Source organism: Orycteropus afer, unplaced genomic scaffold, assembly GCF_000298275.1.
Source record: "Orycteropus afer afer isolate SDZICR_OR568_19922 unplaced genomic scaffold, OryAfe1.0 scaffold00043, whole genome shotgun sequence".
In the NCBI taxonomy this organism is placed as follows: Eukaryota; Metazoa; Chordata; class Mammalia; order Tubulidentata; family Orycteropodidae; genus Orycteropus; species Orycteropus afer.
In genome coordinates this window covers 16,381,609-16,396,541 of record NW_006921630.1, presented here as the reverse complement: position 1 = coordinate 16,396,541, position 14,933 = coordinate 16,381,609, and the positions used below count along the sequence as shown (strand labels likewise).

At 39.2% G+C, this 14,933-nt stretch overlaps 1 protein-coding gene across 1 annotated transcript in view; it reads right to left on the bottom strand.

Moving 5' to 3' along the window:
- The window catches only part of HMCN1 (hemicentin 1), a 691,072-nt gene that overhangs the window by 19,324 nt on the left and 656,815 nt on the right, over window positions 1-14,933 (bottom strand). The window contains exons 97-100 of the mRNA XM_007937695.2: window positions 10,016-10,078; window positions 7,252-7,371; window positions 5,629-5,763; window positions 152-265 (exon numbers count right to left, since the gene is read on the bottom strand). Coding sequence (XP_007935886.1) covers window positions 152-265; window positions 5,629-5,763; window positions 7,252-7,371; window positions 10,016-10,078 — 432 coding nt within the window. The remainder of the gene's footprint in view (window positions 1-151; window positions 266-5,628; window positions 5,764-7,251; window positions 7,372-10,015; window positions 10,079-14,933) is intronic.

Below are 14,933 nucleotides of genomic sequence, written 5' to 3'. Positions count from 1 at the left end.
CTCCAGTTTGTTTTTACATAGATTACATTCAAGACACATAGATGTCCTACGTATATAAATCAGACCCAGAACACAACATATGCCTTCAGTTCAGGAAGCACTAAGAAGTTACAGAAATACCATTGCTTAGAACTCAAAGCCAATTTCTTACCCACACATTTTCTGCCTTTGAGTTGATACCCAGGTTCACACCCACAGTGGAAACTTCCTATGGTATTGGAACAGCGCTGACGACAGGGGCTGGATTCCTGACATTCATTAATATCTGCCAAATAAAACAAAACTTTCATTATATGCTATTAGGAAACTTGTTTAATTTATCCCAAATGTTTAACATTGTAATAATTTTTGATCATTACTATGTTTAAGATTTTCTAATCTAATGCATTTACTCTCATATGATCTGCCATATAACTGATAGGCTCAATTGCTGAAGAAGGCATCTCTCTTCAATATTTCTCAAAGGCAGTATTTACTAATGACTCAGAATGATGTTGGTGCAACATTCCTCTATTTCAAGTATTTCACCATATGGCTCCCACCCGTTTCTAGGAAGTTTCAGCCCTCAAATGTTGCAGATAGACTGGGATAGTGAAGATAGGAAGGAAAAAAAAAAATAAAAAAGCTAAGATCTTTTACAATGTCTTTTGAAATTGATTTACTTTCCCTGTCTTGCTTTTATTAGCCCAATGAATATCTTTAAAACCTTATGCCTGATTGGCTGCAGCCACATGAGCATTTTCCCTTGTCTACACTTATTGCCAAATTAATCTTCCCAAACAACACCTAACTTAGAGTGTCATAGGAAGAGTGCAGGCATGAACTCCTCTGAACTCCTTGTGTATTTCTGGTACATTCTCTGCTCTCCTGTCTCAGAGGAAGAATGACCATTTCTTAACAGAGAGATAGATGATAAATGATAGATAGATAGAGAGACAGACTGACAGATAGCTCGCTTCCATGAAGTCGTCTTTAATGTTGATATTTACAACAGAACGAAATGTTGCCAACTCCTGTATCATCTTTACATTCTACAGCATGTTTGAGTCCTCCACCAAACATGATGGCCTCCTCCATCAATTGATACCTACTGATGATGGGTCCAGAAGAGGCAAATCTGACAGTGTTCTGTTGTGATTCATAAGGTTTTCATTCACTAATTTTCAGAAGTAGATCATCAGGCCTTCTTTCTTATTTTGTCTTAGTCTGGAAGCACCTCTGAAACCTGTCCACCATGGGTGACTCTGCTGGTATCTGAAATACTGGTGACATAGCTTCTAGCTTCATAGCAGCACACAAACCACCACAGAATGACACACTGACAGATGGGTGGTGTTTTAGAACAGTTCCTCTATTTAGGCCCTGCAGCCCATCTCTTTCTTCCTCAGCGGGAATAGGATTGTTCATCAATCATTCCCTTCTCTTGTGTATTTTTTTAGGTCTTTTCTCTTTACAAGAACTCTGGTGGTATAGTGCCTAAGGCATTTGACTGCTAACCAGAAGGCTGGTGGTTAAAACCCATCAGCCACTCCTTGGAAGGAAGGTTGGGCAATCTACTTCCGTAGAGATGTTGTTGTTGTTGTTGTTATGTGCCGTCGAGTGGGACCCGAATCGCAGCGACCCCTCCTTGGGTTTCTGAGGCAGTATCACTACGGAAGTAGATTGCTTCATCTTCCTTCCGAGGAGTGGCTGGTGGGTTTGAACTGCCAGCCTTCTGGTTAGCAGTCAAGGCACCATATTGCCTCCGAAACCCAAGGAAGGGTCGGTATCAAACTGATTTGATGGCAGTGAGTTTGTTTTTTGTGTTTTTTTCCTGTTTACTGTCATTGTTCCCATAACTCTGTAAGCATGACCAAATCTTTCCTATTCTAGAAAAATTTCTCTCGCTGGACTCAAGCTCCTGCCACTTCTCTTTCTCTGACAAACCCTACAAAAGAACAACCACCACATTTAGATTTTTCACATCCTCACCTACATTCCATCACAAACCTGAAATCACCAATATATTTTATTTTGTGCTTGTTTTCTATTTTATCTTTGAATTTAATCTCTTAAAATCCACATATATGCTAATTTATAGAAATGCACAAATGTAACATTGGCTTGTTCTTTCTCCACAAATTTTCTTTTTAGTCTCACTAAAATCCTCTCTGATTAAATAAAATGTTCTACTTAAGTTTTCTCCATGAAATTCCAGCTAATTTCCTTAATTTTGTTCCAACTCTTATTTTCTCTTAAAACGATCTATAATGCAACTCTTTTTCTTTTCTTGTTTCATTTTTTAAACTCCCTGTTACTCCCTCCTCTATCCCCTGGTAACCACTAATCTTTTGCCTCCATGGATGTGCCTATTTTAGATACATTTTTTTCATAAATGGGATAATACATTTGTCCTTTTATGTCTGATTTATTTTACTTAGCATAATGTTGTCATGGTTCATCCATGTAGTGGCATGTATCAGAACTTCATTTTTCTTTATGGATGAATAATGGTACATTCTATGAATACACTGCATTTTGCTTATCCATTCACCTGTTGATGGACACTTGAGTTGTTTCTACCTTTTGGCTATTGTAAATAATGCTGCTTTGACAACTTGTGTACAAGTATCTGAGTTCCTGCTTTCAAATTTTTTTATAGCCAGGAGTGGAAGGTCATATACATTTTTTGTCTGTTTGTTTGCATTTCTTTTTTTTTCTTTTATTGTGATTTGGGTGAAAGTTTACAGAGCAGATTCATCTTCCATACAGCAGCTCACATACACTTTGTCTCATGACATTGACTGCAATCTCCCACAATGCAACAGGTCTCCTCCCACTTCCTCCCCATAGCCAACTCTTCTCTGTGTCCTTCTCTCCCATGCACTCCTGCCCCCTGAGCTGTCTCCCTGTGCATACATAGCTCTTCTATTCTTCCAGGATTGATCTCTCCAAGGAGTGTATCTATCTAATGTAAGTGTTCATTCATATGCCTATCTTTTGTTTGTCTGGAAGCCATAGGAGTAGGTTCAATTCCAGACCCAAAGGGCAGCTAGAGGCCATACTCTCAGGGGTTCCACCAGGCTCTATCAGACCACAAACCTTGTTTTTTTTTTTTAAGATTTTAAGTTTTGTTCTACATTGTTCTCTCTTTCCAGGATCTCCTACATAGATCCCCCTCTGAGTGGGAGTGGTTGACAGTGGTAGCCAGATACTTTCTAGTTCTAGTCTCACAGTTGTATAGGCTAAGGATTGCATGTTGTACCAGCCCCTTGGACTAATTGTTTCCATGTGTCTTTGGTTTTCTTCATTCTTCTTTTCTCTGGACAAGAGATACCCATTGTTGCATCTAGATGTCTGCTTGTAAGCTTTTAAGATCCCAGTCGTTATTTGCCAAAGTAGGATGTGGGACAATGTTTTTATGCCAATTGAACTTGATGTCCCCTGCGACTATGGTCCTGAGCTCATAGGTCCAACTACTTGCTCCCTCTGGGTAGCTGGCTGTGGCCAAGAAGTGACTATAACCTTGTCCTTTGTCAGTTCTACTATTTACCTGGGGATTCTTATAGAACATTCAAATACACTTGTAGAAACATTACCTGCCAACCATACACATGGTCATGGGCACACTCCCCCTTGCATAAAAACCAAACTCACTGCCATCGAGTTGATTCAACTCATAATGACCCTTCCTTGGGTTTCCAAGGTGGTATCTCTATGGAAATAGATTGCCCAGTTTTCTTTCTGAGGGGTTGCTGGTGGGTTTGAACCACCAGACTTCTGGTTAGCAGTCAAATGCCTTAGGCACTATGCCACCAGAGTTTATTCAGGCCTGTAGACCCATATATCCACTTGTAGATCGATGTTTGCCATCACTGGAAACCCAGTACTATATGTACAAAAGGGTTCATTTTTGTTGTCTGTACCTCCCATGCACCTTTCTCTGTCTTCCTATTCCTCAATGCCACCATGCTGATCACTCACATTTGGCACACTGCCCTTCTTTTCACCCAAATCAATACTTGTCTCTACCTATCCAGCAGTGTTCCCTCCCCTTCCCTCCCATTTCTGATAACCAACAAAGAAAATTTCCTGCCATATATAAACCTTTCCTTGACTTTTTATTATAATGGACAATATTTGCCCTTCTGTGATTGACTTATTTCACTCAGCATAATGTCCTACAAGCTCATCCATGGTATGCAGCATTTTGCAGATTCTATGTTATTCTTTAGGGTTGCGTAGTAATCCACTGTGTGTATGTACCATTCTTCTGTTGATGGGCACCTAGGTTGCTTCCAACTTTTTACTACTGTAAATAGTGCTGCAATGAAAATGGGTGTGTGTGTGTATGTATATATATATATATATATCTGTTCTTGTCCTGGCTCTCACTTCTTTAGGCTATATACCTAGCAATGGAATGGCTGGGTCAAATGGTATTTCTAATTCCAGCTTTTTAAGGAATCATCATACTTCTTTCCACAGTGGTTGTATCATTTTACAGTCCCATTAGCAGTGTACGAGAGTTCCAATCTCTCTAAATCCTCACTAGCATTGGTTATTTTCTGTCGAACTTTGCCATTAGTGCTGGGGTGAGATGGTATCTCATTGTTGTTTTGATTTGCATCTCTCTGATGGCTAATGAAAAGATCATGTACTTTAAAAAGATGTTTCTTAGCAAAATTCTTCTCTTCCTTTTCTTTTTTTGCTTGGTGCCCCTTACCTGTTTTTATCCTCCTTGCCCACCAAAAGCTACGTACTTACTAACCTAGTATGAGTCATAACATTCTCTCTCCCTCTCTCTATGTGTATGTGTATGTATATATACATCCATTGTTGTTGCTGTAAACATGTTAATATATACCTAAATATATAAATCCATTTTTTTTCCAGTTACATGTACTTTTCTACATTTTGCTTTTCTAACTCAACAACACTTCATGGACATCCCTCTAAGCCAAACAGTATTTATTAATCATTCTATAATGCATAATGCCTATATAATGGTTGATGGTGTAGATGAATCACCATTCATTCATTCTTTCTACAATTTATAGGCATTCAGTTTGTATCCACTGTTTTTGCCTCTATGAAAAATCCTGCAATAAAAATTCTAGCAGTCTCATGCACTGGACCTTTCTGGAATATATTCTATTAGATTTTGCTGTATAATCTCTCTCAAATGATTATAGCAAGATGTTAGCAGTGGATTGAATCCACTGTGCCACCAACACTTACAAAAGAAGTCTAACATATAAAACATGTAAAATGAAGTTGAGATTTAAATTCTGCTGAGGGACAGAAGTCCCAGTTGCTTAGTATCTACCTGCTCTGTTCTTTATCCATCCCCTCTCCTTGGAGTTTCCTGAGAGAGTTTCAATGATTCAAGGGGTAGGTGGCCTTAATTATTACTATGTTGTTGTTGTTATTTGCCATCGAGTTGGACCTGACTCATAGCGACCCCTCCTTGGGTTTCCAAGGCAGTATCACTACGGAAGTAGATTGCCCCATCTTCCTTCCGAGGAGTGGCTGGTGGGTTTGAACCGCCAGCCTTCTGGTTAGCAGTCAAGTGCCTTAGGCACTATGCTACCAGAGCTCCCAATTATTACTATATTAAAAATAAAACAAAGGCCTCTATTTTTATACCTTGACAGCTCAGCCCATCAGAAGTTCTTCGAAAGCCAATTCCACAACGGACGACACAGCGATAGGATCCAATGGTATTGTCACAGTCTTGTCCCACATGGCAGGTGTGTCCTCCCAGAGCACACTCATCAATATCTGCAACAGAGTGAGTCTTTCAGCTGAAGTAACTGAAGAAAACCCAGCCTAAGAATCAGTTGTGAAATGGGGACAAGAGAAGTGATGAATGGCACTTGGAAAATATTGGGTCATTTCAGGTGGGTTAAATAGCTGACAAGCTCATAGGAGCATGGTATGATAACTTCACAGGTTATCTGATTAGTTAGATCACTTATGAATTAGATTGCTTTAAAAACCTTACTTCCCCTTTTAAAATCTGAGCTTTCTCATCTGTAAAATGAGGACAATAATTCCTGTTCCTCAGAATCACTTTGAAAACTAAATGAAACAATGTATATAATATACTAATCCACACTGGACATTCTATAAAAGTTATCCCCCTCCCCTTCTGCATCCCCTACTCCTCTCCTTTGCATTTGGACAGGTCTTCCTGGAACACAGAAATCTTCCTTTTTTCACTTTTGATTTATTTATAAAATTAGGTACTTACACAAGTCTATTTTGGGGGAGGGGGTACATAAAGTTTGATAGAAAAGTGGTTTTTTGGTTTGTTCTTTTTTAAATCTCCCCAAATGCTATCCAAACCAAAAAACAAACTTTCACCAAGTAGATTCTGACTCACAGTGACCCCCAGTGGCTTTCCAAGGCTGTAAATCTTTACAGAAGCACACTGCCTCACCTTTCTTCTGTGGAGCAACTTGTGGGTTCGAACCACTGACCTTTTGGTTACCAGACAAACACCTCAACCACTACACCACCCTCTGGTGTGTAATTTAGAATATATTCCATAGCTCCTTAAAATGCTATGAGGAGTGTGCAATTTACTGAACCTCTTTGTTGTTTGTTGTGTGCCACTCAATCAGTCCCAACTCATGGCAACCCTATAAGACAGAGTATGGGATTTCCAAGGCTGTAATCTTTATGGGAGCAGATCATCAGATCTTTTCTTCCGTGGAGCCGGCTGGTGGGTTTGATCTTTTGGTTAGCAGCTGAGTGCTTAACCACTGTGCCACTCAAAACTCACTCACTACTGTTCAGTCGGATCTGACTCATAGCAACCCCTCCTTGGGTTTCCAAGGCAGTATCACTATGGAAGTAGATTGCCCAAACTTCCTTCCAAGGAGTGGCTGGTGGGTTTGAACTGCCAGCCTTCTGGTTACTAGGACTTCTTAATCTCTTTATAACCTCTTTCTTCCTTAGTTTCATCTCAGTAAAGTAAGGGTGATGAAAGGCCTGCCTGCCTCCTTGATATATCATAAGGATTGAGTAAGTTAAGGCAGCATCCCTGACTTTTGAGTGTCCCATTTTGAGGCAATGTGTGAGCAGTATTCCCTCTTTCTGACTTTCTCAACACCACAAAAACCCATACTGTGGATTGCTAAAAGTAGGGAGAGAGGGACTGGGAAAAAAGAGGATTCATCTAGCACACTTTTCCAAGGTCAAAGGTTGCCTTGGCCATGGCTTAAATGTCAAGCTTAAATTATTAGATTTAAGCTTTTCAAATACCTTGACAAGTTCTTCCATCCACAGCTATGGTGAGGCCTTTTGGGCAGGAGCAATAATACGTTCCCATGGCATTATGGCAAGTATGGGAACAGGGATTCCGCTCTTCACATTCATCTACATCTGGAAGAAGAAAGCAGAAGGCCCAGCAAGCATGTAAAAACCTCTGCCTTTCCATGAGTTACTAAAGTCAGGAGAAACAGCTGCATATAGAGGCCAAATAATTGAATAAAATATAATAGAAAATGCTTCCGTGCCACAAAATGGAAACACTAAATAAAAAATTCAATTGGGGTCTCCAAATTATTTTTGATAGTTATGGAATATTTAGAATATCTTCTAAAACAATGACAGTAGCTAAAATATATTGATCTTGATGTAAACACTTTAACTGGCTTGACTCATTCTTCACAACACTCCCAGGAGGTAGGTATTTGTATTATTATTTTCATTTGTTATTGATAAAACTGAGGATTAAAAGATTAAGTAAAGGTCACACAGACCATTCTTGGCAGAGCTGGGACTGGAACCTGGAAAGTACAGTTTCTCAGTACCATTTCCTTTACCACTATCTCACTCACTGCCGTGGAGTTGGATCTGACTCATAGTGACCCCGCCTTGGGTTTCCAAGGCAGTATCTCTATGGAAGTAGATTGCCCAGTCTTCCTTTCAAGGAGTGGCTGGTGGGTTTGAACTGACAGCCATCTGGTTAGCCGTCAAATGTCTTAGGCATTGTACACCACCAGAGCTCCCCAACTACGTTAAAATTGCCTGCTAGTGAAAAGAAAGCACCATTTATGAAAACTTGAGCTCCTCACACCATTTACTTAGCTTTTTACCCTATGTGTGACTCTCTTGTACTGGCACTTGGGTGGGACAACGTTGGTTTAGTCATCAGTCCTAGGCCTACAATCCTGGCCTATCCTATGATTGTGCAATTCTAGGGTTAAATGATTCAGGGGTGGATTATTACTGTCTCATACTCTGAAGTAAAGGATTTAACTGTACCCAAAGAATCTTGTCTTTGTCCCTGGTTTTTGAGACGATTTTGTGGTCGTAGATGCTGTCGAGTCAGCTCTGACTCATAGCGGCCCTGTGTTCAACAGAATGAGACGCTGCCCAGTCTTGTGCCATCCTCACAATCTTTGCTGTGCTTCAGCCCATTGTTGCAACCACTTTGCCAATGTATCCAATTGAGGGTCTTCCCCATTTTTGCTGCCCTTCCACTTTACCAAGCATGATATCCTTCTCTAGGGAGTGGTCTCTGCTGACAACATGACCAAAATATGGAGACAGTCTGGCCATTCTCACATCTAAGGAGCATTATGGCTATACTTCTTCCAAGACAGATTTGTTCATTCTTCTGGCAGCCCATGGTTTTTCAGTACTCTTCACCCACACCACAATTCAAATGCATCTATTCTTCTGCAGTCTCCCTTATTCATTGCCTAGCTTTCACATGCAGATAAGGCCACCAAAAATACCATGGCCTGAGTCAGGCACACCTTAGTCTTCAAAGTGACATCTTCGCTTTTTAACACTTGTGCAGATATGCACAATATAAATACGTTGTCTGATTTCCTGGCTGCTTCCATGGGCATTGACTGTGGATCTAAATAAAATGAAATCTCTCACAACTTCAGTCTTTTCTCCATTTAATGTGATGTTGCTCATTCATTTCTGAGAGATAACCTCTAAAACCTGGGAATTTCAACAGTGACTGAAGTGTCTTTGATAGAGCTCCAGAGGACACTTGAGGTTTTATGCTAATGATATACCTCTTCGGCAGAAGCTGGTTGTGCCAGAAAGACCCACCACCTGATATCTGACCCCAGCCTCAGGGGAGGGGAACTGATTCAATCAATCATGCCTAAATAATGAGGCCCCAATAAAGGCTCTGGACAGGAAAGCCTGGTTGTCATAGATGTCAATACACATAGGAGGTTATTGCATCCTATTTGGGGTATGGAAGCTCTGTGTTATGAACCCTCCCAGATATTGCCCTATGAATCTCTTCATTTGTATCCCTTTTGCTATCATAAAACTATGATCATAAGTATAGTGGTTTTCTGAGCTGTGAGTCATTCTAGCAAATTATTGGACCTGAGGGAGCAGTAGGAGTCAGCAGATCAGAAGTGAGGAGGTCTCGTGGATACCTGAGCTTAAGGTTGGCATCTTGAGGGGGTAGTGGCAAATACCCAAATTTGTAGTCAGCAGGTCAGATGTGAGGGTGGCGTGGGGTTCCCCAAGCTTGTGGCTACCATCTGAGATTTTTGGCAAACTTGTTAGTCTGAATGAATGAAGTTTGACCTAGCTTCAGGTGGTTAGGGTCAGAGAAGGAAGAACTTCATGTACAATTAGGAACAGATTTGGAATGGAATAGATATAATTGATTATAGAATCATTTGATAGTCACACAGAACTATGGCAATGAAGCAGTCAGAATGAGTCCAGCATTGTCTCTGTGGTCTCTCTATGTCTGCACTTGGTCACTATCCCTGACATAGTTGGTTGTGGCCACATGAAAAAAGCATGAACTTTGTAATCTAACTTGTGTTCAAGCCTACCTGAACCACCTGATAGCTGAGTGACCTTAGGCAGTTTATTTAACTTCTCTACGTATCAATTACCTCATCTATAAAATAGGAAGTTGACAGGACTGTTGCGATGATTAAATACCTAGAAAAATGTCAGTGGATGTCCACTAGAAGATATTCATTTTAAGTATTTTTATAAAAATAAAAACATTATTTATATCTGTACTTACCAGCACAAAAAGGTCCAACTGAGTCTAAGGAAAACCCGGAGGGGCACTGATTACTTCGATCTCCTACCACAGAGAAAGAAGTAAAGTTAACTGACATATTAGAATGATAGCACCTTCTTTCTTTCCAGTACAACCTTCCCTGGGAAGATATGCCAAAAATGGAACATATGATGCAACATTGCAATAGGTGAAAACAAGCAGAAATGGAAAAAATTTTCATGCTTCTTAAGCAAGAACTAAATGAATCACAGTCCAGAGATTGTTGATTGTTGGCAAGCTGCCATTGGAAACATTTTCTGTTAAGCTGTTTACATCAATCAAAAGAAAATTAAATTATTTTGTGATAAAGGGATCCAAGATCTATGTGTATGCCAGGCATAACCACAGGCAACATCTTTTTCTTTCAGCCATCACTACTCTGTTTTGTTCTAGAAGCAGAAACATTATTTTCAGGCAACTTATAATAATTTATGCCAGTGAAAAATAGAAACTCCATGAAGAAGCTCCCAGTGTTTGTGGATGTCCCTCATTTTCAGTGCCAAGCGTTTGGGGGACTCATGTGTGACCAAGTTCTTTTCCTTTCCATGTACTCAAAGCAAGGGAAAATAGACAAATTATTTTAGAATATCTTTGTTAGATAACATTTAAAAAAAAATGCTAACAAGAAGAAAAAGAGTTAACTAGGGATTCCCTTTTCTTAGAGGTCATGTAATTCTGTCTTGAATGATTTATGTTGTTATGTGCCATCGAGTCAGCCGTCCGACTCATAGCGACCCCCCTTAGGGTTTCTGAGGCAGCATCACTAGGGAAGTAGATGGCCCAACCTTCCTTCCAAGGAGTGGCTGGTGGGTTTGAACCACCAGCTTTATGATTTATATAGTTTAGGAAAATATTTTCAAACATCATTGACATGCAAAAATGTGAACAAAAAGACTCATCTTTGAAGTTATCATAGTTCAGGGTTAGGTATATAACTGGAGAAAAAATGTGTCATACAAATATAAAGAGTTATTGTCTGATAATGACACACACATACACAAACTTAAAAGACAATCGTGAATATATATTTCTCATTTCTCTTAGGGGAAATTTTATTTAATTCACATTGAATATCTTAGAAATTATCTTGGATTTTCTTTCAATTTATTTATTTTTTAAACTGTGATTTGGGTGGAAGTTTACAGAGCAAATTCATTTTCCATATAGCAGTTCACACACATTTTGTTTCCTAACATTGATTGCAATCCTCATAATGTAATAGGTCTCTCCCCACTTTGTTCCTGTGGTTACCTTTTCCTTGTGCCCTTTCTTCTTTCATTCCTGCCCTCTGAGCTATCTCCCTGTGCAAATACTGGCCTTCCGATCTCCCATGATTGATTGTTCTAAGGCGTGTACCTATGTGGTATAAATGTTCACCTTATATGCCTGTGCATTGTTTGGTGAAGCCATGGGAGTGAGTTCAATTCCAGGCCCAAAGAGTGACTAGGGGCCATAGCCTCGGGATTTCACCAGTATCTGTCAGACCAGCAAGCCTGGTCGGTTTTTATGATTTTGAGTTTTGTTCTACGTTTTTCTCCCAGTCTATCCAGGGTCTCCTGCGCTGATCACTTTCTAAGTAGTTGACAGTGGTAGCCAGGCACCATCTAGTTCTTCTGGTCTCAGGGTCATAAAGGCTGAGGTTCACATGGTACACTAGTCCCCTGGACTAACTGTTTCTATGTGGTTTTGGTTTTCTTCATTCTTCTTTGCTCTGGACAAAGAGAGACCAATTGTTGGATCTAGATGGCCTCTTGCAAGCTTTTAAGATGATGTTTACCTGGGACATCAAGCTCAGTTGGCATTACAGACTACACAAAAACATTGTTCTATATCCTACTTTGGTGAGTAGTGACTGGGGTCTTAAAAGATTTTATTTCAATTTAAAATGCATTCACTTACATTTATTTTTATTATTGTTTTAGGTGCTCTTCTTGGAGTGAGTCTTGATTTAGTTAATTTTTCAGGTTTCCTCTATTTTGGAGATTCTCTGATTATAATATTGTTTGAGTCTTGCTAAGGACATGAACATTTATTGCAAAAACTCTCTCAATATATATTTGGTTTCCTTGATTGAAAAGCTGACTACAAAACTAGGGTACTACTTGCTATTTCTAAGCAACCAAACTGTCTAAAAACTTCGACAAAAAGCAGAGATTCATGATCAGTTTCTATCCTGAGTGGAAAAATGATCTTCAGAGCATTGGCATCTTCCTGTTCATGCCAGGGAGTGGGAATGGGATGGAAAGGGCAGAGACGATTAGTGAATGGTCACTGTGTGTGACACAGGTGCCATGAGCCTTGTGTGCTTTCTCATTCAAGCCTCACAACACCCCTACTCCCGTTGTACCCAATTTTCAGATGAGGAATTTGAGACTGAGGTTATATATAATGGCCCAAGGTGAAAGAGCTAATGTGGCTGGAGTGAGGACTTAGATCTGTTGGACTCTCAACCACTGATATCAACAACACAACTCAGGTGGTGATTATAATTTCTTTCTTTTATTCAGATACGCTTTAATCAGTTTAATGTGTGGAGTACAGGGTTGGGTATACTACTGGGGAAAAATGTGTCATACAAATATAAAAAGTTATTATCTGATATTATCATGCAAAGTTATTATTTATATTGTTGGTTCTAGATGAGAGAGAGATCTTCCATTAGGTGACATTTGGGAAGTTTTTTTGGGAGATATTTTGTCAGTCATGATGACAGGGAGGCCTATTAAAATTTAGTTAGTGGTGGAAGACCAGGGGCAGGTTTTGTAACACCTCAATGTATGAGATAGTAAGGCAAGATAAAGTTTTGTCCCTTGCCCCGCAAGACTTTCATGGAAGTAAGGAAGCTGTTTGTAATTATGTAAGCTTAGACCTCATGTTTCATATATTAAGGATTTTTTGTATAATCTAAACATACAATGAATTTTCTTGGAACACAACTGCCATGCAAATTGAATGGCTGATTGAACTTTGTTTTACTCAGAACTTTACTAAAAGTTGCTCAATGTTTTGAAAAAAAATCAAACCAGGATTCTATAGGTTTGGGCATATGACTACTTTTCTGTGCCTTTTAGTACAATCAGGTCGAAAGATTTATATGTTGAAATGTATAATTTTTTTATGTGTGTGTGAATTGTTGTACTTTTAGGTAAAGTGTGGCATTTTGAATTATTTTGGCTAACATTTTTATTTCAAGATAGTAGAGGGGATAATACAAAATATACTTTTTAATTTATGTTACAGTAATTGTGATTGTTGTAGAAACTTAAAAAGTTTAAAATAAAACTCTGTGTAATCCTGTCATTTGGACCAAACTACTGTTGATATTTTGATGATTTTTCCCTCAGTCAGTTTTACAAATATATACTTTAAAAAGTTTAATTAGTATTTTATTCCACAGACTAATAGTTGCCCAACTTTAATGATCATAAAAATTACTTGAGGAACTTACTATATAGATCTTTTAAAATAAAAAAGCCCAAAACCCAAACCCATTGCCATCAAGTCAATTTTGACTCATAAGACAGAGTGAACTGCTCCATAGGGTTTCCAAGGCTGTAAATCTTTATGGAAGCAGACTGTCTCATCCTTCGCCTGAAAAGCAGTTAGTGGTTTCAAACTGCTGACCTTTTGGTTAGCAACTGAATGCTTTAACCACTGTACCACCAGAGATTCCTTAGTTTCACCATAATCAGACTAAGGAAAGAAGAGGCCTGGGAATCTATGCTTAACCAGTGTAAACCAGCAATTATAAACTTACAATTACTTAGGTGTGGGCAAGCCTGACTTACATCATAATGTACACTACTTTTCAGTTATTATGTCATGAACATTCTCCTTTGTCATTTGTTTATAGTTATATTGTCAATATCTAGAACAATGTCTGCTACATAGTAGACACTCAACAAAAATTTGTTAAATGAATGAGTTAAATATTCCTTAAAAATTACTTTAATGATTATTTAAAAGTTTATCATACAGGTATGCCATGATTTATATATTTACTTCCTACTTCCAGAACATTTATTAATTATTTTTCAATTATAAATAGAAGTGGATGAAATTTTCTGAACATGTATGCCTGGTGGAGTGGCTGGGCAGCTGGATGTAGTATTGCCCATGATGAGACTGGTAATCAACTCTATGGCAGAATCTACTGTGAGCAGCTGAGTAGCTGACTTTGGGATGTGGTCTGCTTCCTGTACATAAGGAGAAGCCTTGGGGACCGGTCGGTAGCTTATGGCATGCTTGAACCCTGCATGCAGCCATGTCATTGTTCAGCAGCCTGCCATGCTCTGCTGGGACTTTCAATGGACTTGAATTAATGGCCTACCGTGTAGTTTGGTAATATCGAGACCGTGACTTGTTACTTGTCAACCTTGGGCTTGTGAGCCTCAGCAGCCAGCAGCTGAGTGAAGAAAAGCCTCTAGCTTCAGTGGGCTGGGAGCAGGAGGCAGAGCTGAAACCTAAGGTTGAGGGGCAAAATACGCAGCCCTTAGAGCCTGGCACTTTGAACTTGGACTTAAAGCCTCCAAATTGTAAGAGAATAAACTCTTGTTTGTTCAAGCCATCCCATTTGTGGTTTTGTGGTGAGAGCAGTACTAAGTAACCAAAACAATGTACATTTGGCCATTTCTGTGATTTTCTTAGATTTCTAGAATGAAAAAACTGAGAAATATATTAACACAGTTTTGAAAGCTACTGATACACAGTTTTTCAGAAAAGTTGAACCAATTTTTGCTCACTGCCAGTAGCATACATGAGAGTGTTCATTTCCTCATACCTCTCCAATACCTGGCCAACTGACTGGAAGAGATCCATATTTGTGCCCATTCCAAAGAAAGGTGATCCCACAGAATGTGGAAATTATAGAACAATATAA